The sequence below is a fragment of the Trypanosoma rangeli genome (assembly GCF_003719475.1).
Source record: "Trypanosoma rangeli strain AM80 chromosome Unknown Tra_15.4_contig_00130, whole genome shotgun sequence".
In the NCBI taxonomy this organism is placed as follows: domain Eukaryota; phylum Euglenozoa; class Kinetoplastea; order Trypanosomatida; family Trypanosomatidae; genus Trypanosoma; species Trypanosoma rangeli.
The window spans coordinates 26,037-47,577 of record NW_021705876.1 but is presented as its reverse complement, the minus strand read 5'-3'; the positions used below and the strand labels follow the sequence as shown (position 1 = coordinate 47,577).

The 21,541-nt window shown below is 49.2% G+C and overlaps 10 protein-coding genes across 10 annotated transcripts, besides 19 other annotated features; all 10 read left to right on the top strand.

Moving 5' to 3' along the window:
* Positions 1–73: 73 nt before the first annotated feature.
* Positions 74–115: a microsatellite.
* A 73-nt stretch (positions 116–188) lies between these two features.
* TraAM80_04461 (centrin) lies at positions 189–830 on the top strand (the record flags this gene model as incomplete). The annotated part of the gene is made up of 1 exon (XM_029381388.1): positions 189–830. The coding sequence occupies one exon, from the start codon at positions 189–191 to the stop codon at positions 828–830; it is 642 nt and encodes a 213-aa protein (XP_029238746.1).
* Positions 831–1,069: 239 nt separating this feature from the next.
* Positions 1,070–1,081: a microsatellite.
* Positions 1,082–1,116: a sequence feature (A-rich).
* Positions 1,117–1,128: a microsatellite.
* Positions 1,129–1,186: 58 nt separating this feature from the next.
* Positions 1,187–1,222: a microsatellite.
* A 19-nt stretch (positions 1,223–1,241) lies between these two features.
* On the top strand, positions 1,242–2,924 carry TraAM80_04460 (uncharacterized protein; the record flags this gene model as incomplete). Its single annotated transcript, XM_029381387.1, has 1 exon — positions 1,242–2,924. The coding sequence occupies one exon, from the start codon at positions 1,242–1,244 to the stop codon at positions 2,922–2,924; it is 1,683 nt and encodes a 560-aa protein (XP_029238745.1).
* Positions 2,925–3,260: 336 nt separating this feature from the next.
* Positions 3,261–3,285: a microsatellite.
* A 252-nt stretch (positions 3,286–3,537) lies between these two features.
* Positions 3,538–3,559: a microsatellite.
* A 62-nt stretch (positions 3,560–3,621) lies between these two features.
* Positions 3,622–3,660: a microsatellite.
* Positions 3,661–3,678: 18 nt separating this feature from the next.
* Positions 3,679–3,705: a microsatellite.
* A 156-nt stretch (positions 3,706–3,861) lies between these two features.
* On the top strand, positions 3,862–5,454 carry TraAM80_04459 (ubiquinone biosynthesis protein; the record flags this gene model as incomplete). Its single annotated transcript, XM_029381386.1, has 1 exon — positions 3,862–5,454. The coding sequence occupies one exon, from the start codon at positions 3,862–3,864 to the stop codon at positions 5,452–5,454; it is 1,593 nt and encodes a 530-aa protein (XP_029238744.1).
* A 103-nt stretch (positions 5,455–5,557) lies between these two features.
* Positions 5,558–5,580: a microsatellite.
* A 477-nt stretch (positions 5,581–6,057) lies between these two features.
* Positions 6,058–6,834, top strand: TraAM80_04458 (uncharacterized protein; the record flags this gene model as incomplete). The annotated part of the gene is made up of 1 exon (XM_029381385.1): positions 6,058–6,834. The coding sequence occupies one exon, from the start codon at positions 6,058–6,060 to the stop codon at positions 6,832–6,834; it is 777 nt and encodes a 258-aa protein (XP_029238743.1).
* TraAM80_04457 (uncharacterized protein) lies at positions 6,831–7,940 on the top strand (the record flags this gene model as incomplete). The annotated part of the gene is made up of 1 exon (XM_029381384.1): positions 6,831–7,940. The coding sequence occupies one exon, from the start codon at positions 6,831–6,833 to the stop codon at positions 7,938–7,940; it is 1,110 nt and encodes a 369-aa protein (XP_029238742.1).
* Positions 7,941–7,999: 59 nt separating this feature from the next.
* Positions 8,000–8,025: a microsatellite.
* Positions 8,026–8,216: 191 nt separating this feature from the next.
* Positions 8,217–8,298: a sequence feature (A-rich).
* Positions 8,299–8,358: 60 nt separating this feature from the next.
* Positions 8,359–9,411, top strand: TraAM80_04456 (rab-like GTPase activating protein; the record flags this gene model as incomplete). The annotated part of the gene is made up of 1 exon (XM_029381383.1): positions 8,359–9,411. The coding sequence occupies one exon, from the start codon at positions 8,359–8,361 to the stop codon at positions 9,409–9,411; it is 1,053 nt and encodes a 350-aa protein (XP_029238741.1).
* A 2-nt stretch (positions 9,412–9,413) lies between these two features.
* Positions 9,414–9,439: a microsatellite.
* A 150-nt stretch (positions 9,440–9,589) lies between these two features.
* Positions 9,590–9,617: a microsatellite.
* Positions 9,618–9,619: 2 nt separating this feature from the next.
* Positions 9,620–9,651: a microsatellite.
* A 689-nt stretch (positions 9,652–10,340) lies between these two features.
* Positions 10,341–11,195, top strand: TraAM80_04455 (uncharacterized protein; the record flags this gene model as incomplete). Its single annotated transcript, XM_029381382.1, has 1 exon — positions 10,341–11,195. The coding sequence occupies one exon, from the start codon at positions 10,341–10,343 to the stop codon at positions 11,193–11,195; it is 855 nt and encodes a 284-aa protein (XP_029238740.1).
* Positions 11,196–11,289: 94 nt separating this feature from the next.
* Positions 11,290–11,313: a microsatellite.
* A 480-nt stretch (positions 11,314–11,793) lies between these two features.
* TraAM80_04454 (rab-like GTPase activating protein) lies at positions 11,794–13,053 on the top strand (the record flags this gene model as incomplete). Its single annotated transcript, XM_029381381.1, has 1 exon — positions 11,794–13,053. The coding sequence occupies one exon, from the start codon at positions 11,794–11,796 to the stop codon at positions 13,051–13,053; it is 1,260 nt and encodes a 419-aa protein (XP_029238739.1).
* A 70-nt stretch (positions 13,054–13,123) lies between these two features.
* Positions 13,124–13,155: a sequence feature (A-rich).
* A 168-nt stretch (positions 13,156–13,323) lies between these two features.
* Positions 13,324–13,347: a microsatellite.
* Positions 13,348–13,392: 45 nt separating this feature from the next.
* Positions 13,393–19,896, top strand: TraAM80_04453 (uncharacterized protein; the record flags this gene model as incomplete). The annotated part of the gene is made up of 1 exon (XM_029381380.1): positions 13,393–19,896. The coding sequence occupies one exon, from the start codon at positions 13,393–13,395 to the stop codon at positions 19,894–19,896; it is 6,504 nt and encodes a 2,167-aa protein (XP_029238738.1).
* Positions 19,897–20,106: 210 nt separating this feature from the next.
* TraAM80_04452 (ubiquitin thioesterase OTU1) lies at positions 20,107–21,048 on the top strand (the record flags this gene model as incomplete). The annotated part of the gene is made up of 1 exon (XM_029381379.1): positions 20,107–21,048. The coding sequence occupies one exon, from the start codon at positions 20,107–20,109 to the stop codon at positions 21,046–21,048; it is 942 nt and encodes a 313-aa protein (XP_029238737.1).
* Positions 21,049–21,299: 251 nt separating this feature from the next.
* Positions 21,300–21,322: a microsatellite.
* Positions 21,323–21,541: the final 219 nt, after the last annotated feature.

Below are 21,541 nucleotides of genomic sequence, written 5' to 3'. Positions count from 1 at the left end.
TTTTTTTTTGTGGTGCAGTGTTAGTGGTAGGGAATTTACTTGGAGGTTTGGATTGTGTCCTGTTTACGCATCCATATATATATATATATATATATATATATATATATATATATATCCATTGTTGTTGTTGTTTTATTTGTTTTGCATTGAGATGCTTTCTCCACTCCTGGCTTATTCACGCTGGGGAGATGCGTTTGCTTTTCATCTGTCTACTGGTCACCGTGCGTCGCGCTTTCCATCTACTCTTACTCCCCGCGGTGGACTTTACTCTGGCGCCTAGCAGGTATAGGACGCTTTTAGTAGAAGAGGGGCGTGTGCGTGGAAAGCTTTCAATGAACAACGACATTGCGCGGTCCTCGGCGCAGCGCTTGCTGCCCGACCTCTCGGAGAGTCAAAGGGCCGAGATTGCTGAGGCGTTTCGCATACTGGACGTGGACGGGACGGAAACGATCACACCCAATGATCTGAAGGTGGTTCTTCGCGCCCTCGGGTACGAGCCGCAGAAGGACGCCATCAAAGAGCTCGTGGCGGAGATGGACAAAAGCGGTGTCTCGAGCAACCTTATCCTCCCCGAGTTCGAGGCCATCATGAAGGGGAAGTTTTTCGCCGAAGACAGCGAGGAGGTGCTTCTTTCCTTTCCCCACTTCACCAAGGGCAACTCCGATTACATCACCCTCGATGACCTAAAGCGTGTGGCAGAGGAGGTTGGAGAGGACATGCCGGAGGATGTCCTTAAGGCAATGATTAAGGAAGCTGACGTTGTCGACCATGACCAGCGCGTGTCAAAGGAGGAGTTCCTCCGCATGCTGCTGCCACCCAAAGACAGATAAGTTGAGGGGGCGCCCGCGTTGGATGTGCGCCTGTGGCATATGTACATAATCGACAGCGCGGGGAACGTGCGTGCTCCGAAGGGACTCGGCAGGAGGACAAAGTAAAAACAAGAAAGATGATTGCAGGAATAGTGGCTCCATAAAACCCGCCAGAGCAGAGGACTCGAAATAGAAAAAAAATGAAGAAAAAGAGGACTTCTGTTTGGCCTCGACGACTTCACGGCTGCTACAAAAGTGTGTTGTTTGCTTGCTTTTTTTTTTTTTGTTGTTGTTGCTTCTTCTTTTTGGTTGTGTGCTTTTGTGTCTGGGTAAAACCGAAACGCCATCCCAACGATAACCAACAAATCGACGGGTATCAAAAACTAAAAACAAAAAAAACACGAAAAGTAAAAGAGAGTGACTAGCGCACAAATGGCGGACGATGCCATTAAAGAACAGTTAGAGAACGCCCGTAAAGCATTCGAAGCGCAGAATTATCAGGCGTGCGAGTCGGTCCTTCAGAAGATGCCACACGAAGATTTACAGGCACAACACAACCTGGCCATTGTGCGACTGCTGCAGAACCACGCTGATGTAGAGCAAACCATCGCGGCTCTGGCCGACAACTCAACAGAGGGCATCCCTGCGCTGAATGAGAAGGAGGTGGAGACAAAGCATCCTGTTGCCCTCCTCTATGAAGGACATGAAACGGCGCATTTTAATCGTGCCTTGCTTCTTGCAAGATCTGGGCTATTAAACGAGGCAGCAGTTATTCTGCGTGGCCTGCTTGGGATGCACAACAGCATTAAACCTGCAGTCCTGGGGCGTGTGGTTTGCCTCTTACAGACAATCACACGTATTCCGACGACGGTGCATCATCGTCAGCGTTCTGATGAGGATCTGATTCAGAAGGTGGTCGCGGAAGCCATGGATAAGTTTACAAAAGATCCGGCCCTTCTTACTATGATAAGGGGGGCATTTGCCGACTCCAGCACCATTCAGGAAATGCCACACAACTCCGACGCAGACTGGGCTGTTTACTTTAACAATCTTGGAGTTCTGATAATGGGTGATTCTAAAATGAACGTGGCGTCCCTTTGCTTTGCGAAGGCAGAAAAAGCTGTCGCGCAATGCAATACCCCTTTGATGCGGCATCCCATTGTCTACAACGCGGGGCTCTGTGCGTTATTACGTGGTGAGTATGACAGTGCCATTACTTGTTTTCTTTCTGTGCAGGAGTTTATGAAGAAATCTCCGCTGTTTTGGGTGCGCTTTGCTGAGGCCGCTGTTGGTAAGCTGCAGAAGGAGGCACAAAAAAAGGGTCTGGAAGAGTATGAACGCATGCAGGATCACTTTTCGGAGCAGCTGCGTAACGGTAAGATGTTTCCTAACTACGAATATCTTATTCTACCTGGAGCCACCATCAATCAAGGCCCTCTTGTCGATCCGAAGGATAGCTCTGTCTGCACTTCACTAGAAACACTGGTGTGTACTACGGTTCAGAATGCACTGCTGCTTCTGTTGCCACGGGGTCACACTGCTGCTAGTGCCATGGAGGCCTTTCCCCATAATGTTCAGCTTATTCACTTTGCTTTGTTCTATTGGTGTGCACTTGAGATATGCCGAAAGAACTACATTGTTGTGGTCAACGTGGGATATGACCTCCTTAGCTTGCACGAGCGTCGCCCACTCTCACCGAATCTACACGCCGCCTTATTGTCGTATATGGTGGAGGCGTTAATACACCTAAATGAACCGGAACGAGCCCTGAAAGTGCTTCGTCGTTCTTCTCTCTCCAGCCTCGTCCTTGGTTCCTCCTCGGAGCCCCTTGACAGCCACCAGCAAGGTCGTGTGGAAGCGCTTTTTGTTAACTTGGCCATCACACATATCGCAAATGGTCTGTGGAATCAGGCCTCCTCTGTTGTAGAGTCGCTTCTGGCGAAGGTGTATGAGGGCCGCGCGGCGAAGGAGAAGGAGGGAACGGGCTCGACTAGCAACACCAGCAACCAGGGTGTGATTCTTGCGTATCACATGCTAGCCATTTTTCTTGAGTTAGCGCAGGGCAATCAAGAAAAAGCCCAGGAGGCGTTGCTGCGCCTTTCATGGGTCGCCTGATGGAGAGGACGAGCAATGCCAAAGGCGATGTGAGGGTAAGGAGAGGGACAAGGGGAGCGGGGGCCGCGTCCCACGGGTTGGTACGCAACGCACCAGCAGGTGCAAAGGGTGGTCAATGAGGAAGCGCAGCCGGAGAAGAGAGACAAAATTGGGGTGGTGGGCGGAGAAAGATAAGGGGAATAAAAAAACAAAACAATCAAAATAGAATTATTCGTTGACTACTACGAGTAGGCAAAGGAAAGAGGAAATAAAAAGGGGAATAAAGAATTGGAATTCGGGGGAAACAGATGAATGAAGAATAGAGGAGGAGGCAGGGATGACACGAAAACACACATGCACACACACACACACACACACACACGGGCTGCCGTTGCTGAGAAGCTAAACCGCAGCAACGACAGAAGGATCTTCTAGTTCGCAGTTGATTGTGTGTCTTGTTGGTGTCACGGGCGTGTACTACCGCTGCCCCCGCTCACACCCAAGCAATCCTCAAGAAACAAGCTGATAAACGAAACAACATCAGCAACGAACGCACTGTGGTGAATGAAACAGAAAACACAAAGAAGGAAAGAAAGGGCGAAGTTGAGAGGTGACCTCCTCAGACGTCATAAGCATATATATATATATATTATTTACTCCTTTTTGTTACGGCGCTACAAGGCACATCGAACATTGGGCCAAACAACATAATTGGATAAGAGAGAGAGAGAGAGGAGGGAGGGGGAAAAAAGAGGAGCAAATAAGTGCTGCTTCCTTTTTTTATTTATTTTTTTTTTTTCTTGCTCTCGTACACACACGCACACTTGTATGGCCACATCTATGTACGTGATTAATGCAAATACATGCAGGTGCTTTCTGAAGAGCGGTGCCGGGCAAAAAAAAAAAGGCAGAAATAGAGGGCCTGCTCTTGGTGGTCTTGGGGTCTGTCACATCGTAGATGCTCTTCTGCCGTTTCTTGGGGCGCAGGGCACTCGTCACTCTTATCGGGGTTCCTGTTGTCTCACTTGGTGGACTTGGCATTTATGTAGAGTATCGTAAGAGTATACAACCCTCGATTTCCATCTCCTATCCTGTGTTTGACGAGAATGGTTCGATGTACCTGGACGGAAAGGTATTTTTGCAGCCGGGGAGGCTGTCAATTGCAGGCCGCATCGTCGAATTATTTATGCTCTTCTTCCCGCTTGCAGTTCTGTATGTCGTGATGCGAATTCGAAGGTCGTGGTACCTTCGGTGGCTGGAAATGTTTGTGCGTGCGGTAGAGCGTGCCGGCCCAGCCTTTGTGAAGGCTGGGCAATGGAGCTGCACCCGGCATGACATATTTTCACCCGAGTTTCGTTCTGTATTTAAACGACTGTACAGCGAGGTGGACACTCACCCTTACACCACCTCACTGCAGGTGATTCGTGAGGAATTCCAGATGGACCCCTCAGAACTATTTTATGACATCGAATCGACGCCAGTGGGCTCAGGTTCAATTGGACAGGTACACCTGGCCAGATCGCGTCAAACAGGTGAGAAGGTTGTCATCAAGGTGATGCATCCCAACATTGTGGAGACCATTTTGAAAGACTTCCGCATTATTATGAAAGTGGCATACCTGTTAGACAAGTACTTCCCATCCCTTGAATTGTATCAACTTCCGGCATTGGCGTATGCGTGGAGGAGCCATCTCGCCTCGCAGTTGGACTTCCGTCTAGAGGCGAAACATTTATCCATTTTTCGCGAAAACTTTAGGCATGAACCATTTGTGGACTTTCCAAAGCCGCTGTTTTCCACACAGCGAGTGCTAGTGGAGTCATTCTGCAAGGGTGAACCCGCTTCTCCTGAGTTTCTTAGCGCACAAGAAGAGCATGTGCGGGATATTCTGGCCCATAAAGGCTTGAACACATGGTGTAAGATGCTGCTGCACGACAACTTTGTGCACGGGGACATGCACCCTGGCAATATTCTCATCGACATCTCGGACCCTCATGATCCGCGAGTTTCACTTATCGACGTGGGACTCTGTCAACGCATTAGTCCACACGAGGCGAATCTTGCACACGACTTGATGGAGTCCTTTGTTCGTTGGAAGTCAGACTTGTGTTGCGCTTCCTTGCTACGCATGGGCACCACGCAGAAATTTGTGGACAAGGATAAATTTGAGCAGGAGGTGAGTTGGCTTTTTGAGCACTGGCGTCCCAAGAAATCCTCGGATTTTGCGGTAACCAACATTTTGCAGTCCATATTTGAGTGCATTCGCGAGAACCACGTCCAAATGGATCCCTCATTTGTGGCACTTCTCTTCTCGGTTCTCGTGCTGGAGTCGTTTATTATGAACCTTAACCCGGAGTTCAACATGGTGCGACGCGCCGCGCCGTGGTTGCTGGGCGAGGGCCACATCTCGTACGGCCTGGCGAAGAATATTTTTTTGACGCGTCTCGATGTTCTGAAGCAAGACCTCGGCGTCCTGCGCGGTCGTCTGCGGGACGGCGTGCACAAGGAATTGCTGGAGAACAAAAACGTTCGCCTTAGCAGAAACGAGTGGTAACGGCTTCGTGGGTGGGGTGTGTAACATTTTTATGTGGGAAGCACCGCCGTGGCGATGGCTCGAAAAGGCGGATTTAAAAACAGATAAGAAGGGGTTAAACGGGACACACACACACACACACACACAAGGGAATTGAAAAAGCAAAAACAAAAACAGAAACGGTGTGTCGGTGGTTACATGATGGTGTGAGACGCCCAAAATAAATCACAAAGACGAATGAGCGTCTTGGCCTCTTCCGAAAAAAGGGGGAACAACAACAACAAAGAAAGTAAGATAAAGAGAAAAGGAACGACTGTACAACATCAGAGAGCAGTTTTTTTTTTTCTGTTTCTGCTGGTGAGTCTGGTGATTCTCTTCTCCTTTCCGTGCTTTTCTTACAAACTTGCCTGACCCCGCTCACAAATTTGTTTCTGAACTCTTAAAACAATGCACGTTTGTGAAAACGGCAAAAAATGGGGGTTACTGGTCCGTCCCGATGTCTTTGTGGTATTTCTTTCCATCGTTTTTTCCTTTTTTTTCTTTTGCTGTGGCTTGAATTTTTATGCTGAATGGGGCCAAACATTGAATGGTTTGTTTTGGTTCTCTTAGGCTGCTTCTGCGCCAATGGAGGAAGGTGTTGTCCGCCACACGCACGTGGACCCTTTTCATCTCCCAGTAGGGGACGAGGTGAAAGATGTCGCGTATGCGTTGGAGGATACTGCTTTGAATGCGTTCGATGGGGTGTGCACAAAGCAGGATGGGCAAGACAATAAGGATCATGAGGCCTCCTCACTGTCGTCAGCTGATGCGCTCTTGGGGGAGCGACAGCGTCGCAACAGGCTGCTCCTTGAGGAGATTCTCAGTAACTCTCTACTTGCGACACGGTCACGCGAGCTGAGTGCGTACAGGTGCTATGCTGCCTCTTCAGAGATATCCCAAGACCCTAGGGTTTTCCGAAACTTCAGCAGCTACGTTGTTGATCCCAGAAAGATTAAGCTAAATGCTGTGGATGTGTTACTGATGCGTGCGGCACAAAAGGCCTCTGAAAAGGGATCTAAAGGAGCCAAGAAAGTGCAGTTGCTTCAAAGTTTGCCGCAACAACTGAATGTTCCGTTTGCCAGCCAGTGCGAGTTTTGCCGAAAATTTGATTCGCTATGTAGCAACTGTCATTGCAAGTGGAAGGAGACCCTCCTAAAACGACGACATAATGTAGCGCTTCAAAGTTATTGTAAACTTCCAGAGGACAGGCGTTCTGCCTTGCTTTTTATGACAGCCGCCTACGGTATAGGGGAGTTTGCTGCGATGCAACTGGACTTTGATGGTGAGAAGTGTCTTCACTGGCGTTCTTTTTTTTTCCTCTATCGAATAGTACGCCAGAGCAATACCATGATTTTGCCATGACTGGTGAGGTATATGCTTTGCATGTGGCGTTTTCGTATGGTCGTGTGGACGTGGCTGAGGTGCTGCTTGCTCATCCCCGCTGCTTGCTACTAAAGTCTGAGCACTGCATTGATCCTGTTGAGCTCCTTTGCCAGCCTCTCAAACCTGAGTGGGAAGCGATGCTAACTGCCTCAGATGTCTACCTAAATCACCTTCTCGTTGAACGGGCCGAGCAACTGCGTCGTGCGGAAGATTGGGAAGGGGCAGAAGCTTTGTACACGGAAGTGCTCCAACGAAAACCGGACAGTGAACACGCACATAGTGGATGGGCAAAAATGCATTATGATCAAGGATATGTGGCGGACTGCATTCATTTGTGTGATGGCATGATTTCAGGTACTACCATAGTGGATTGGAATGAAATCAATTTGGAGACTATTAAGGCATTGCGTGAAACAGCTGTAGAACGATATCACGAGTACTACCATGTGGTTAGGACTGAAGGAGTCCTCAAGGCATGTGGCTGCGTTATTCTTGATGGGGTACGTGTTCCTATTAGAAGATTACCCTTTTCTATTCTAGTTGATAACGTATTTGTCTTTTGTGATGCTGTGACTCTGTGGAATATTTCAAGGTGCACGCAGATGCCACTGTTGTGTACTGTGGCAGAAAAACTTGCAGTCGTTTTACCCAAATGGTGTCTCCAGACGCTTTTAATGAGTGAGCCCGGCTTTCAAGAAATGTCTGAGCAACTCCTCAGCCAGTTGCCCTCTTCTGTGGGTTCATTGCTGGTAGCAAATGTACGTCCCTTAGGGGTTGAGGTTATGGCTATGGCGGACTTCAACATGTTTCTTGTCCGTGCATATGCTGCGGGGTTATCGGCAAAGGCGGTTAAAACTGGTTCCTCTGGACCATCGCTCTTTGGCTTCAGACGCAAACAGCCAAAGAAGGGTTATCAGTTGTCCAACGAATCCGCGGAAGTTGCAATCAGTAAACACTATCGTATTCACCGCTTGAGAGTAGAGGATCCTTGGTGTACGAAGGAGGTTGGGGAGTGGGAGGTGGACGCAATTTCAGTAGAAACGCTGGAGGCACAGTTGCTGCAAGCGAAGACAGCTTGCCGTTGAATTATGTGAATGGGGCTATATTGCGGGATCATCTCTGCATTGGTTACCCGCATCCCCACATATATATATATATAATACATATTATTCGTGATTTATTTTTTTAAATTTTTCTTCTCATCTTTGATCTTGGCGTCTAGCCGTCAAAGCTGGGCGGTGACATGTTGGTTTATTGGCACTGTGATCGCTGGGGATGCATTTATTATTATTTTGTGTGCCACTTGCAGTGACGACCGTCATTCAAATAACGTTGCTCTTGTTTGTTCGTATACATAAGACTTTTTTTTATTCTGTCTGTTTTATTTGGTTGTATTTTGTCTTTGATTCTCCGTTGCATCTTTTTATTTTTATTTTTTATTTTCTTCGGTCGGTTTTGCAAACGACGCATGTAGCTGCTGGTGTGCGGGAGGTGGCGCAGAAAATGGCCAAGCGCACTTCCAAACCTAATGCTTCCCTGTCTCCAAAGCAGGCGTCATTCCCAACAGTGGGGCAGAATGTTTCGTTAGCGAGCGATTGTGTGACAGATCGCTACGGTTTTTTAATTGATCTAGCGAAAAAGGTAGAGGAGGATAATTACATTCGGCGACACCCAGAGATGCCGGCAATGCAGTCGATGTGGGCGAGAGAGTTGGAGCGGTGGGGTTCCGTCTCACACCAGCGAAAGAAAAAGCTCTGTCGAGAAGGCATCCCACAGTCCATGCGACGAATAGTGTGGCCGGTGCTTCTGGATGGCGGCGATCGCCAGGGTTTTAGCCGTGACTATTACCAGACGTTAAAATTACGTCTGCCATCAAATCCAGAGCTATTCGCTGTTATTGAACGCGACCTGGGCCGCACCTTCCCAACGCATAGGTGGTTTGTGAAAAAGGATGGTGTGGGACAGAGCAAACTGCGGGGTATTCTTCGTGCCTATGCCAACGTTGATCCGGAAATAGGTTATGTGCAGGGAATGGCTTTTTTAGCCTCCACCCTACTGCTGTATATTGAGGATGAGGAGAACACTTTTTGGGCTTTTTTTTCACTTATGCGCCACCCAAAGTATTCCATGTCGGCGATGTTCAGCGTCGGGTTCCCTGCTCTTTACATGCGTTTTTACCAATTAAGTAAACTGATGCAGAAAAAGTGCAAGTCTTCATTTCGTCTAATAGAGAAGTTCCATGTAACTCCAGAAGTCTACGCGACACAATGGTTTTTAACCCTCTTCTCGTACCAATTGGACTTTGGCCTACTCTCGCGCATTTGGGACATGTTTCTCTGCGAAGGATGGAAAATTATTTACCGTGTAGCGATCGCACTATTTTTGCTTCACAAGAAAACCTTGTGCCAAGCGAAGGATGAATGCGAGCTTCTTTTGGCTTTGCGACGCATGCATGAGGTGAAGGACACTGATCTGATTCTTCGTCGTGCGCTTCATGTGAAATTTAAGACGGTGGAGTTGGTCCGTTGGGAGGCGAAGTATTGGGCTTGCAGATGACATTTGTTTTTTGTTTTTTTTTGTTTTTGGAGTTGGTGCGCAGTGGTCAGGTCTGGATTGGCTGTTTCCTTTTTTTTTTTGGTGTTGTGGGAGTGGGAAGAACCCGAAGGAAAAGGAAGAGAAGGCAGAGAACTGCAGTGTATGCGTACATGTGTTTGCCGGGGGCGTGATACCTTCAATTTTTATTTCTTATTATTATTATTTTTCCCCCTCCCCCCACCATCCCTCCCTCCCTCCCTCTCAAGTGTGTTTTTCGCCCTATTATTATTGCTGTATAGTATCCTGGAAACAATTTGCGCGCAGAAGTTGGGACCAAATGTTCTGATGGAGCGCATCGTTTAAATCCCCCTGTTTGTATTAATTACTTTGTGCCCTACGATGCCGCGTTGGAGGGTTACGCGAGAAAGCTGTTTTTCTTTTGGTTTTTGTTTATGTCACCGTGCCCCAACTCCCTGAGGTTGATATCATCCTCACACAACTACTGCCTTCAACGCGGAGTGGTTTGGCGGTCGCGAGGCCCCTTCCTCTTAAAGGCTGCCACTCCGTTGTTTCACAAAAGGAGCCCGGTTATCGTACGAACGCCTTTAGATGACAATGAATTGCAGTTTGCAAGTTATGAATAAATCTTGCTTGCATGAGGAAGATGAACAGCATACTCCAGGCTACTTAGCTTCTCTTGTCTTTTTTTTCCCCGTGTAGGAAGTGACGACTAGGCTTCTATTGAAGAACGTATTCCGCGGTGAAATTCGGGCTTGGCTGCCCGCCAGCATGGGAGTAGAGAGGGGTTGCAGTGCGTTTCCCTCCCTTCTGTAGTGTTGTGTGTGAAGGAAAGTGTAAGAGGGCGAGAAGGAGGGGGATAGAAAAGGCGTGACGATAAGAGGAGAAAGTGTGTGTGTTGGGGGGGGGGGGAGTGAGTGGGTTGTTGCGAGATGCACATCCACCAGACCATTCCTGTGACTATTGTGGATCCCGTGACATCCGCTCCTTCACCTGCCGTGAAACATATTGAGGACCGCACGTTGTGCGCGTACCGTAACATGGGGTTTGCACTCACGCACTTTCACCCCGCTTTGGTAGGTGTGGATTGTCATCCACTTGTCATTGAAAACATGAATCAACTGCGTCTGTATCACCGGATAGATTATACCTATCATTTATTGCTGCGTCAAACGTATAATGTGAAGACCTTTCAGACTGCACTCGGCATCATGGCGGATCCACTGGAACCGTTTACAAGTGTAGATCAGCTAGTGGACTCTCGACATTTTGCCTATCGTCATACCGGGGCGGATCAAGATATTATCAAGAGCTTTTGTCGTCAGTTAGAATCTCCCTTTGCTCCTGCGACGCAGCTTCGGCTTGATGCATTGGCAGTAGGTCCTCATGCTTCAGCTTTTATTACCTCTTGTGACATCTTGACAGAGGAGTTTCTGTTGAACTTTGTCCGGACGGCCCACTATACGCATTTTCTCTACCAGCACACTACGAACCCGCGTTATCTACAGGCTTGGGAAGCAGTCTATGGGTCTCCCAAAGCCTTCTCGGGAAAACCAGTGCTCCTGTATGTAGGTGTTGGCCCGCAAGAGTTTCCTGAGGACCAGATGAAGGAGGGTACACAGCGTTCACTGCAGTCCCTTGTGGCACGTGCGACGAAACGTATAGAGGCACCGCCAGCTGCTCCTTCACCTACGTTGATACCAACCTCTGCGAGGCAAATTGCACAAAAGTATGGTGTTCGCTTGCTGCAGCGGTGGCAAATGCGCTACTTTGTGGTGCGGCATTGAAAAGGATGACGGTAACGATGAAGAGGAGGAGGTCGGGGACCGGCTGCAAGGCGTAAGCTGGTGCGTGTATGCATCTGAGAGCTGTATATAAGAGTTTTTTTTTTTTTTACTTTCTTTTCCACTTTGTCTGGCATCCTGCACTTCAGTCTTACTCGCTCTTTTTTTTCTTTTTTGGCTCTTCATGTGCGAGGTGGTAGAGTGATGTGGTTGCCAGAAAAGGGAGAACAAAACAGCAAGCAACAACGAAGAGCAAAGTAATAATAATGGTGTCAGCACACATACGTTAGTTGCCGTACTGTTTGGGCGTAAAGTACATGACATCCTGTTAATTAATTATCGTGTAATGGTGGTGTGCGTGTTTTTTTTTTTTCACTTCTTTTGAAACCATGCTTGGTGGAGAGGATTTGAGAAAGTATCAAAGGCGGCGGGGTGTGGGTGAGGGGAAAATGAGCACTTCATCGCATTCTAGTTTCTCTGCGACTTCAACCTCCGCTCTTTTTTTGTCCCTTTGATTTTTGCTTAATGCGAGAGGCTCGTCTTGTGTGGCTCAAGCGGGTAGTTGTCACTGCGTCACCTGGTTGCTGTTAGCTTGCGACTCATGCACAAGGAGAGCAGTGTCTTTGGGCCCGAGGAGCAAGGGGGGGGCGAGGGCCAGAACTCGGGAGCAACCACCCATTCAGCCTACATTGAGGTCATACAGACAAGCCTGGGGCGGGAAAACCATGACTTAGCAGCACTGGGAGCTGACAGTGTGCCGCAGCCTGCGTTTTCATCTACCAGTAATGCCGGCATTGCCAGTGGGAGTGAAGCGGCTGCACAAGAAGTGACATCAGTGAGGCCTCAGGATACAGATGAGGAGGATGATGACGAGAGGGAGTTTATCGACGAGTTTGGCTTCATAATTGACAGGGAACAAAAGGATAGGGAACTGCTTTATGTTAAGAATATAGATGGGAAGAAAGTAGTTCGTCGTGAGGTCAAGTGGGCAAACATGGCTTCTGACTGGGACAAGGTGAACTCCAAGCGACATGCTCTTTTGAAGGAGCGTTGCCGCAAAGGGATACCCGCACGCTTCCGTGGTGTGGCCTGGCAATTACTGCTTGGGTCACACAAGCAGATGTTGGATCCCGCCATTCGAGGTACATACGCATCCCTGTACAACAAAGAGCTTGCGGATGAGGAATTGGCGCAGGTTATTGAGCGGGATTTGGCACGAACTTTTCCAACACATATTCTTTTTAGAGAAGAGGGAGGTGTTGGACAGACGTTTTTGCGTAATGTACTTCATGCTTACGCCTGCATAGATCCGGAGGTGGGGTATGTACAAGGTATGGGCTTTGTTGTTGGTGCACTCTCCACCCAGATGGAGGAGGAAGAGACATTTTGGGCATTACACACGCTGATGTACGATAGTCGATATACACTTCGTGAGATGTACCGACCTGGGTTTCCTATGCTGCAACAATTTTTTTATCAGCTGAGCCAACTCATGGCTCGCTTGTTGCCCAAGTTGTACAGTCACTTTGAATCCGTGGGGATGCATCCGTCCTTCTATGCCTCACAGTGGTTTATGACATTGTTTGTATATCACTTTCCGTTTCGTGCCCTGCTGCGGGTCTGGGACATCTTCATGAGCGAAGGATGGAAGATCATTTTTCGTGTTGCAATCGCGTTGATGAAGTGGGAAGAGAAGCGGCTTGTGAAAATGCCGTTTGACGAGGCTATCCCCGCATTGAAAAAAATGCATGAAGGAAAAGATCCGGATGAGATATTGCGCCGTGCACAAGCGGTTAAGTTCAAAACCTCAGAATTGCAGGCGTACAGTGACGCATATTGGCGCATGCAGAATACGATGTAGTGACATAATCCCACAATAGCTACCTCTTTATCCCTCTCTCTTTTTCTGTTGTTGCTAGTGTTTATCCCTGTTTTTGTGTTTTTTCTTTCTTTTATTTTGTTTGCTCGTTTATGTTGTGCGGTTGCCGTTCATCTGGGGTGTGTCTAACGAGTCGTCGTCGTCGTCCTCCCGGGATGAAGGTGCCGCACCTGCGCTTGTCAGAGTCACTGATCTTCCTTTCCCCCCTCCCCCCCCTTTTTTTTTTTACGACCTTGCTTTGCTTCCCTACCATTGTTTTTGTTGTGGTTGTTGTTGGAGGGGCTTAATACATTCACATTGAACAGGAAGTTTGGTGCTGCGATGGCGCTCCCGGTTTCTACCACCCTCGAAGGGACGCTCGAAGGCGTTCAAGAGAAGTTATGGTGCGCTTTGCCGTGCATTGTCAAGCTGAAGTCGGAGATTATGGCGGCAGCAGCGGATGCCGCGGATACAGCCGGCGATGCCACGCCCGAGACAGTCGTGGAAAAGGACCTCACTACATCTGCCATAAGAACAGCCTCCGTCCCGTTTTCGGACATGCGGCAGCTTGTGGAGTGTCTCTTTACGGCTTGCCACCGAAATCCCATCATGGAGGATGTTGAGAAGGGCGTCAAGGCTATTTTGGGCAGTGTGGAGGCGGAGGAGGGGACACAGTACACTTGGGATGACTTTCTTCGGGTCTTGGTGGAGGTGGAGTCCCGCTGGTTGGAGTGGCATGACCCCGAGAAGAAGTGGTTGGCTGTGAGCGAAAAACAACATATAAGTGTTTTGAAGGAGTTGGCGGACTGCGTCACACACGACGTGGAGCCATTTGCGCTGCTGCCACACCAAGAGGTTTTGACAGCACAGTCGGTCGTGGCGCACTCCAAAACACTTGTCACGCCATTTGAGGCATTTGTAGAGTTTGTGAAACCCCCTGAGTTTTCAGAGATTTACAACACCTTGTGGGAGTTGCTTACGCAGCCTTCTGAGGAACCGGGGGACCGTGAAATCCTTCCAATTGAACAATTCACGGAGTTTTTTAAATGGTTCTACATGCGGATTTTTACCAATGCCACGGAGGGCTCTGCCACCGTGGCTGCCCGCACAATGTGGATTGAGAATTTAAACGCACAGGGCGTGATGAAGAAGCGACAGTTCGTAAAGACGTGTCAGCGCATGTGCCGTATGTATGCTTCTGAAACTGATACCGCGTCTTGCCTAGAGAACTTTTTTTGCACAAGCGTGGAAGCACTGCAGCAACCCGAAAGCGTTCTTGGGATGAAGCTGTTTCAGCATCGGGAGCCTTCCGCTGCGTTTGGTCGTATACTTGTGGACCCAATGGATTTATATATCGCTGAAGAGTTGGACGAGGTCAAGCAGGAAATGGAATTGTATGATACAGACGTTGCTGCTAATCGTATTATTGTATGCGGCAGGCGAGGTGTAGGAAAAACAACGGTGGCAAAGGCGTTGGCAATGCGTTTAAATTGTATACATCTAAGTCTTGAGGAGCTCGCTCTGGAGGCGGTTACAAAGGCAGATGCGGGGGATGCACTTGGTGCTGAACTTTGCAAATGTGTGGATAGTGAAGCCCTCATTCCACTTTCATTGCTGATGGCGTTAGTGCGTCGGAAAATCTCGACCGACGAGGCGCTGTACCGTGGATATGTATTTAGCGATTTTCCCTCCGTTCACGACGCTGCAGACGCGGATGTACTGGAGTTTTTAAATGGATGTGGCATTTTAGACGTGCTCGTGCCGAGTGTTATCCTGCATCTGAGCTGCGATGACGGCTTTTATCCCGATCGCCTTGACGCCACATTGAAGGAGCGGCGTGCATTGCACGACTCTGAGCGGCAGCTTTGCCAGGCTGCAGAGGAGGAGTGGGGCGAGAAAGATTCTCGTCTCCAGGAGTTGATGGATAGGGTGGAGAAGCTGCGCGAGACTATAAAGCGATACGAGGAGATGTCTGCTGCCGATGCCGATGCACTGGACCCGACGGAGTTGGAGGTAATGAAGTCTGCAGCGGCAGAGGCTGAGAAGGAACTACCCGAGGCAATCGCCGCACAGGAGGAGGAAGCAGAGAAGCCCGTTGAAGTATCCCCCGAGTCTGCTGAACGTGAGAAACAAATTAAAAGTCTGATATTAAGGCGACTTCTTGAGTGGTCACTAAGAGGAGACAAACCAGGCAAGGAGATGTACGTAACGGAACTTCCATGTTTTCAAGAGATTGTGGAACGCCTCCATTCCGTGGGCCGCTGTTTATCGGTGGGTTGCACCTCGTTAGTTGAGGACACCGTTGCTTATGCTGTGGAGACGCTGCGGCTTGAGCCATGTGTGCTGCCACGGGATCTCACCGCAGAACGGGCATCACCACCCCAGCAACACAAAGGAGAGGAGGATGCCACTCTCATCCTTGAAAGGGAGGAGGAGATGGCGCGTGTGGTGGAAGAAGCCGCCACAGGCATGGGGGCTACCTTTTCCACGCGCTGGAAGCGCTTCTGTCCGGTAACATTTACGGAGTGTGGGGTTTTGGTAGAGGGAGCGGGGAACTACGGCTGTGTGTTCCGACAGCGACTGTACCACTTGGCATCGGAGGCGAAGCTCGCCAAATTTACAGCGAACCCACTGCCTTATCTCCGCCCGATGCCGCTGAACAGGGAACCAATACTGCTTCTCTCCATTCTGGGTCAGCGAGGTGCCGCGCGGTGTCTTCCGCCCCCCGCTCAGACGGAACTTATTTGGCTTCTTCACCAACAACTGGAGCTCACACCAATCGAGTTCAACGAGTTTGTTGCCCTTTGGGACAAGCATCGAAGACTGAAGGAGTTGCGTGAACAAGCACTCGCCGCACGGGTGAAGTTTGAACTTACGGAACGAAAACTGCGTGCGGAGCGGTTGAAAAAACGCAGGGCCGCCCAACTAAGAAAGGAAAAAAAACCTAAGCCGCCTCCAACGGGCAAAAATAGACGCTCGAGAAAATTGACCGTCTCTCAACCGGAGGAGGAGGAGTTTAAGGGTTGGGAACAGAAGCCCGAGGGGCCGGAGACGGCCACGTCGCGTATTGAGAAGGCGATTGCTGAACAATTAAATCGCCGAAAGTCATTTGTTCCGGTTTTAGTGTATGGCTTTGAAAACATCTTTGTAGACGTCGTGGATCAATTGCTAAGTGAGGGTGTGATGCCAGAACAGGTTATCGTCTTGCAGTACGAGCGGTCCTCTGGAGAGGGAGCGAAGGATGCAGCCTCATCTGTAGAGGAGGAGGCTAGTATGGAAGATGCATCTAAGGAGGAAGTGAAATTGCCGCAGGAGATTCTTCTTGAAAAGCTAGAGAATCCCACGAGACCTGGGACAGGTGAGAGGGAGGAGTCACCTGCTCAACGGTTTACCATTCATCACGTGAACGTTAACGACAAGGACGCACGGATTTTGACTGCGGAGATTCTCCAACTTGTATGCTCTGGAATGGCACCAGTCGAGGCGGGTATCGTTGATGATGCACTTGGGGAGATGGAAGGTGAAGAGGCCGAGATGGAGTTGGATGAAGAAGACGAGAATGATGAGGGTCTTGCAGCTGAGGTGGTTAATGCCGCTTTACGACCGGGTAAGAGGTTTCTGAATCAATTTGGTTCACGTCTACAGTACTGTCCAGTGACACTGCACGAAAAGCGGTTACTGTTATGTGGCAAAAACGAGTTGTGTTCACTGTACCAAAATAAATTGTATGTGTTCGCATCCGAGGAAGCCATGGCGAAGTTTGAATGTAACCCGTTACGGTACCTTGAGATGCCCCCAACAAGCCCACCGCCCCGTGTTTGGATTGTGGGATACACAAAAAGTGGGAGAAAGACACTTGGTCGGAAGCTCCATGAGCAGTACAATGTACCTTTTTTTACCTACGACCGACGTTTTTTTGAGCGCTGCATTGAGGCCGCACGTAAGCCTGGTGGTGAGGTCATCGATGGAATCCCCATAGCTGAGCAGGGCAGTGAGAACTCGTACCTTGTCCTTGCCGAGACTATTCTGAAGGAGGTGCGGGACTTTGCTGCTGAACAGGAGCGAAGCATAAAATTGCGTGAAGAGGCAGAGGCAGTGATGGAGCGCCGTGAGCAGGCTCAACAAAATGAAGATGACGAAGATGATGATGAAGAAAATGAGGAGATGGACGAGGAGGCAGAGGCGCGGTTGCAAGAATATCTCGAATTTGAACCTGAGGCGGACGAGGATCGAGATCTACGACTCAGTGAGGCCTACTTGAAGATTGCTAGCTGTGTGACACGTATTGAGCCCTTCGAGTCTGAGGGTTACATTATGGTGTGCCCACCATTTTCGGAGGGTGACATTGAGGTGCTCTTCACCACCGGATGTATTCCGGAGTCAACGGTGAAGTTGGATCTCTCTGAGGAGCTCTTCTTTGCATATAACAAAGCCAGTCAGCATGTTTCAGGCGCTGCGACCGGCAGGTCTGTTGTCTCGAAAGTGTCACAAGAGGAGATGCTTAAAAAAATGTTAGAGAAGGAGAAGCAGAAGAAGGAGCGAGAATTGCGGAAGTGGCGCCGTCGTCACATTGGCAAGGATGACCCTGACTCTGAAGTGGACGAGGAGAGTGAGGAGGGCTCGCCACTGAGGGAAAGGGACGGAAATGAGGCATCAGGTGCTGCAGATGATGATGATGCCGTCATGGAGTCGCTCAAATCCCTTCGAAGTATAGAAAAAGGGGCTTTGGAGGAGTTTGAGGAGGCTATTACAGAACGCTTCGTGAAGCTTGTCTCGCTTAGTGGTGACCTCTCTCCAAACGCCGTGTTTCATGCTGTCACCCGACAGCTATTTAGATTTCTGGAGCATCGCCGTTCTATTTTATACACCGCAGAAGTTCTTCGCTTTGACAATGCCGTGAAAATGCTCGAGTATGGCGGGGCATTTCTTTCTTATTTTGGGTACACTGACCCGGTTGCTCTGTACAACAAAAGACATGGGGTGAGACGTGTATGTAAGTGGATGCCAAATGGCACAACTTTGGAGCCGGAGCCATCCACTGAAGTAGAAGCAGAAACAGCAGCAGCAATGCCCGCGAATGAGGTTGACGGTGATGCAGCAAACGGGCGTGAAGAGCCAAATAGTGATACAGAGGGGGAAGAAGCTGGCGTTCAAGAGGAACAAGCACCGTTGCAGAGAGAATCCGCGTCGGGAGAGGATATGGACGACGAGGAGATGAGTGAGTATGACGACGAGGAGATGGAAGAGATACGCGAAAGGTATGAACGAAGAAAACGGCGGGATTGGCTGCGTCGGTGTCAACGAGTGGCCCTCTTTTGTGGTCGTCTGTACTTTTTTGACAGTGACGAGTCTCTTCTGCAATACCTGCGTGATCCATTGTTGTATGTGCAGCAACCACCGCCATTGCCTCAACCCCTGACTCGACCTGTTGTTTCCGTGTATGATGGTACACACGCATTACTTCATCAGGGGGCTTTGAAGCAACGATGCACGGCCAATCACATTGCCTTCAACCTTGATTTTATATTTGTTTCGCTTTCAAAACTTCTTTCTTGGGCGGCAGTTCACGCTCCTCTGCTTTCCCTTTCGCGGCGTGCTATTGCTGCTGTAATCGCTGGCTCTGTAGATGATGCGTTGGTTGCAGACCTGTTGGTGCATCGTCTCAACGCTGGGGATGCTAAGCGGAGAGGTGTGGTGCTGCTTAACTTGCCAAAAACCCCCGAGCAGTACAAACTTTTGGGAGGGCGGGAATTGCGGGTGGACAAGGTTTTTAGTTTTGATGAAACACGATATACGGATGTGACAGCCTTGATAACTGCCACAGCCACGGTCACAACCTCTTTATCAGTGCCTTCGGATACCATCGCTGCCATTGCGGAGATAACAGAGTATGTTAACACGTTTATTAGGAATGAGGGCCGTGCCTTGCTTTGTTTTAGCAGAGGGTTCCCAATGAGTATGGATAACACGTATCATACAACAGCAGAGATTGAGAGCCATCTCTCGTCGTATCAATGGTTCTGTCCCTACAACTGGTGTTTACATAAACTTTTGTTGGACCAGCGCGAGAGCCGTCTATACGGCGCTAAATTTCTTGATAAGTACTATTTTTTCTCTTCGAACGAATACTTACAACGGTTTCTGCTCAATCCAGGAGAACTGTCTGCGCCACCGGGGTTAAGCCCTTTGCCGACTGCCCTTCCGTCTCGAATGCCGCCCGGCACAGAGTATTCGTTGGAATTGCTCGGGTGTTGTCCTGTTACGTTGTGGGACACGCGTGAAACGAGGGGTCTGCGCGGGGTACTGGAACCCGTTGCAAAAAAAGGGGACCCAAGTTGTGTTGTAGAGTACGAGGGTCGGTATTACGCACTGCTCGATGAGGCTGCGTTAAAGCGTTTCTTGATGCGTCCGTGGACGTTTATTGCAGGGGCGTTTTTGCCCCCGTCTCGCAAGGCACCTCTGCCTGAGGGACATACTCTGTTAACCATTGAGGAGGAAACCTTTATGCGTCGTATTCTCTATGATCCTGTCGCTTATGCCTTAATCGCTGTGGCGGAAGCACGACCGAAGTACCCTGGCCTCTCACTGGAGGAATCCGCCTTGAAATTTGTGGCGCTGCACATGAAGTGTTTTAATACCAAGAACACCCCCATCCAGACGGAGAAATACAGGGCCAACTATGAAGCATTTCGGAAACGGGCGACGTTGTACAGATCCATGACGGTGGCTTCCGAGGACGAGGTACAAGACGAGGCGTTCTTGCAACTCTGTAAGGAGTGGGAGATAGCTAGCGGGAACAAGCAAGGAGGTGTGTCTGGTCTGGTACATCTGCCACGGATAGATTGACCTTGAGGATCAATGCAGCGAAGGATGCCTTTTTTTTCTTTTCTTTTCTGCTTCTCCAAAATACCATGCAACAAAAGGAAGGAGCGAGAAGAAGAATAAAAAAAAATAGAGAAACAGTTTTTCATGTAGATATGATGTGAGAGACCATTTAAGCACTACCTGCTTTTAACTCCACCTACCCTCATAATTTGTTTTTGACTCTTCTTCAGCATGGGAAGTGAGCTGTGTTCTGAATTTGGTGTGGAAACAAATTATGATGCTTTTCTTTCCTTTTACATTTTGCAGTTGCTGCTGCGTTTTGATTGTTGTCTCCCCCCCCCCTCCCCGTACATTGTCAAGCAATTAGTACGTAGGGTCTTCTTCAAGATGAAGTTTAGACTGCGGTTACCAAACAGTTCGGAGTCGGTGCCGTTTGAATCAGAAGAGTCGACCCCGTGGGTCGTTTTTTTGTGCGGTGTGGAAAATCGCTCAGGCATCGTAAAGGAGCGGCTGCGTATTCTCGCTGGCTACCCGCCTCGAGTAGTCACTGCGGCGGATACGGACTTGGTGGGGTCCCGGCTTAGGCATGGCGATACACTCATTGTGCAGGAGGGGGAGGCAACGGTGGTGCGGGGTGTCACGAACGGGCGGTACGTTCCTCCCGCCAGTGACAGGTGGCACTTTGTTCGCCGTATTTGTCCGTCCGACAACTCGTGTTTGTTCCATGCTGCAGCGTATGTACTTCGGGACAAGAGTCGCACGGACGGACCCAAGTTACGCGATGAATGCGCTAACGCTGTTCTGGCGGATCCCGGTTACTTTACCGAGTTGCTACTGGAAAAGCCGAACCATGAGTATGCAGAGTGGATAAGGCGTCCCACGTCATGGGGCGGGGCTATTGAGTTGATGATCTTGAGCTTTACGGAGCAAACGGAGATTGTAACGCTGGATTTAGAATCGACTCGGATGGAGCGTTTTGGACAGGGCATGGGCTACACTGTTCGTGCGTTTGTTGTGTATACAGGACGGCACTACGACGCCATCGCCATGAACCCAACTTACAACTCGCCCAGGGAAAGTGAGGATCAGGTGCTGTTTAATCTGCGTGATGAAAGCGTTGTTTCTAGAGCTGAGCGTTTTGTGTTAGAAGAGTCGGAGAGAATGAAACGCTGAGGATTCATATCGATGCAAAGGCAACTCTGAGAGTTAGATTTAGCTGCAATTGTTTTGAGTTTTGCGCGAGACCAAACGTAATATATTTACATGCCCGTGTGTAAGCGTTCTCTTCTCTGTCTCTCATTGTATACATAAAAATATAACAATGTCTCTGCTGATGCCTTCATCGGATTTTATTTCACCCGCTTTCTCCTTTCAGTGTTACTTTGTTTTGTCTCTTCCTTACTTTTTGACTTTGTGTGCCCCCAACACACACACACACACACCACACGAACCAAATAATAGTATTGATGTGGAAGATGTGTTTCCACGTATCTGCCCCTCATGCTCCCCCTTTTTCTCTCTATGTTTGTGTAAGTGTGCGACACATCGATGCGTTTTGTCCTCAGTTTTTTTTTTTTTTCGTGTGTCTTTTGAGCGACCCAGCAGGCGGAGGTCGCCCAAACAGCGAGGGTAGCAACCCATAACGGGCGAGAAAGCGGGGCGAGAA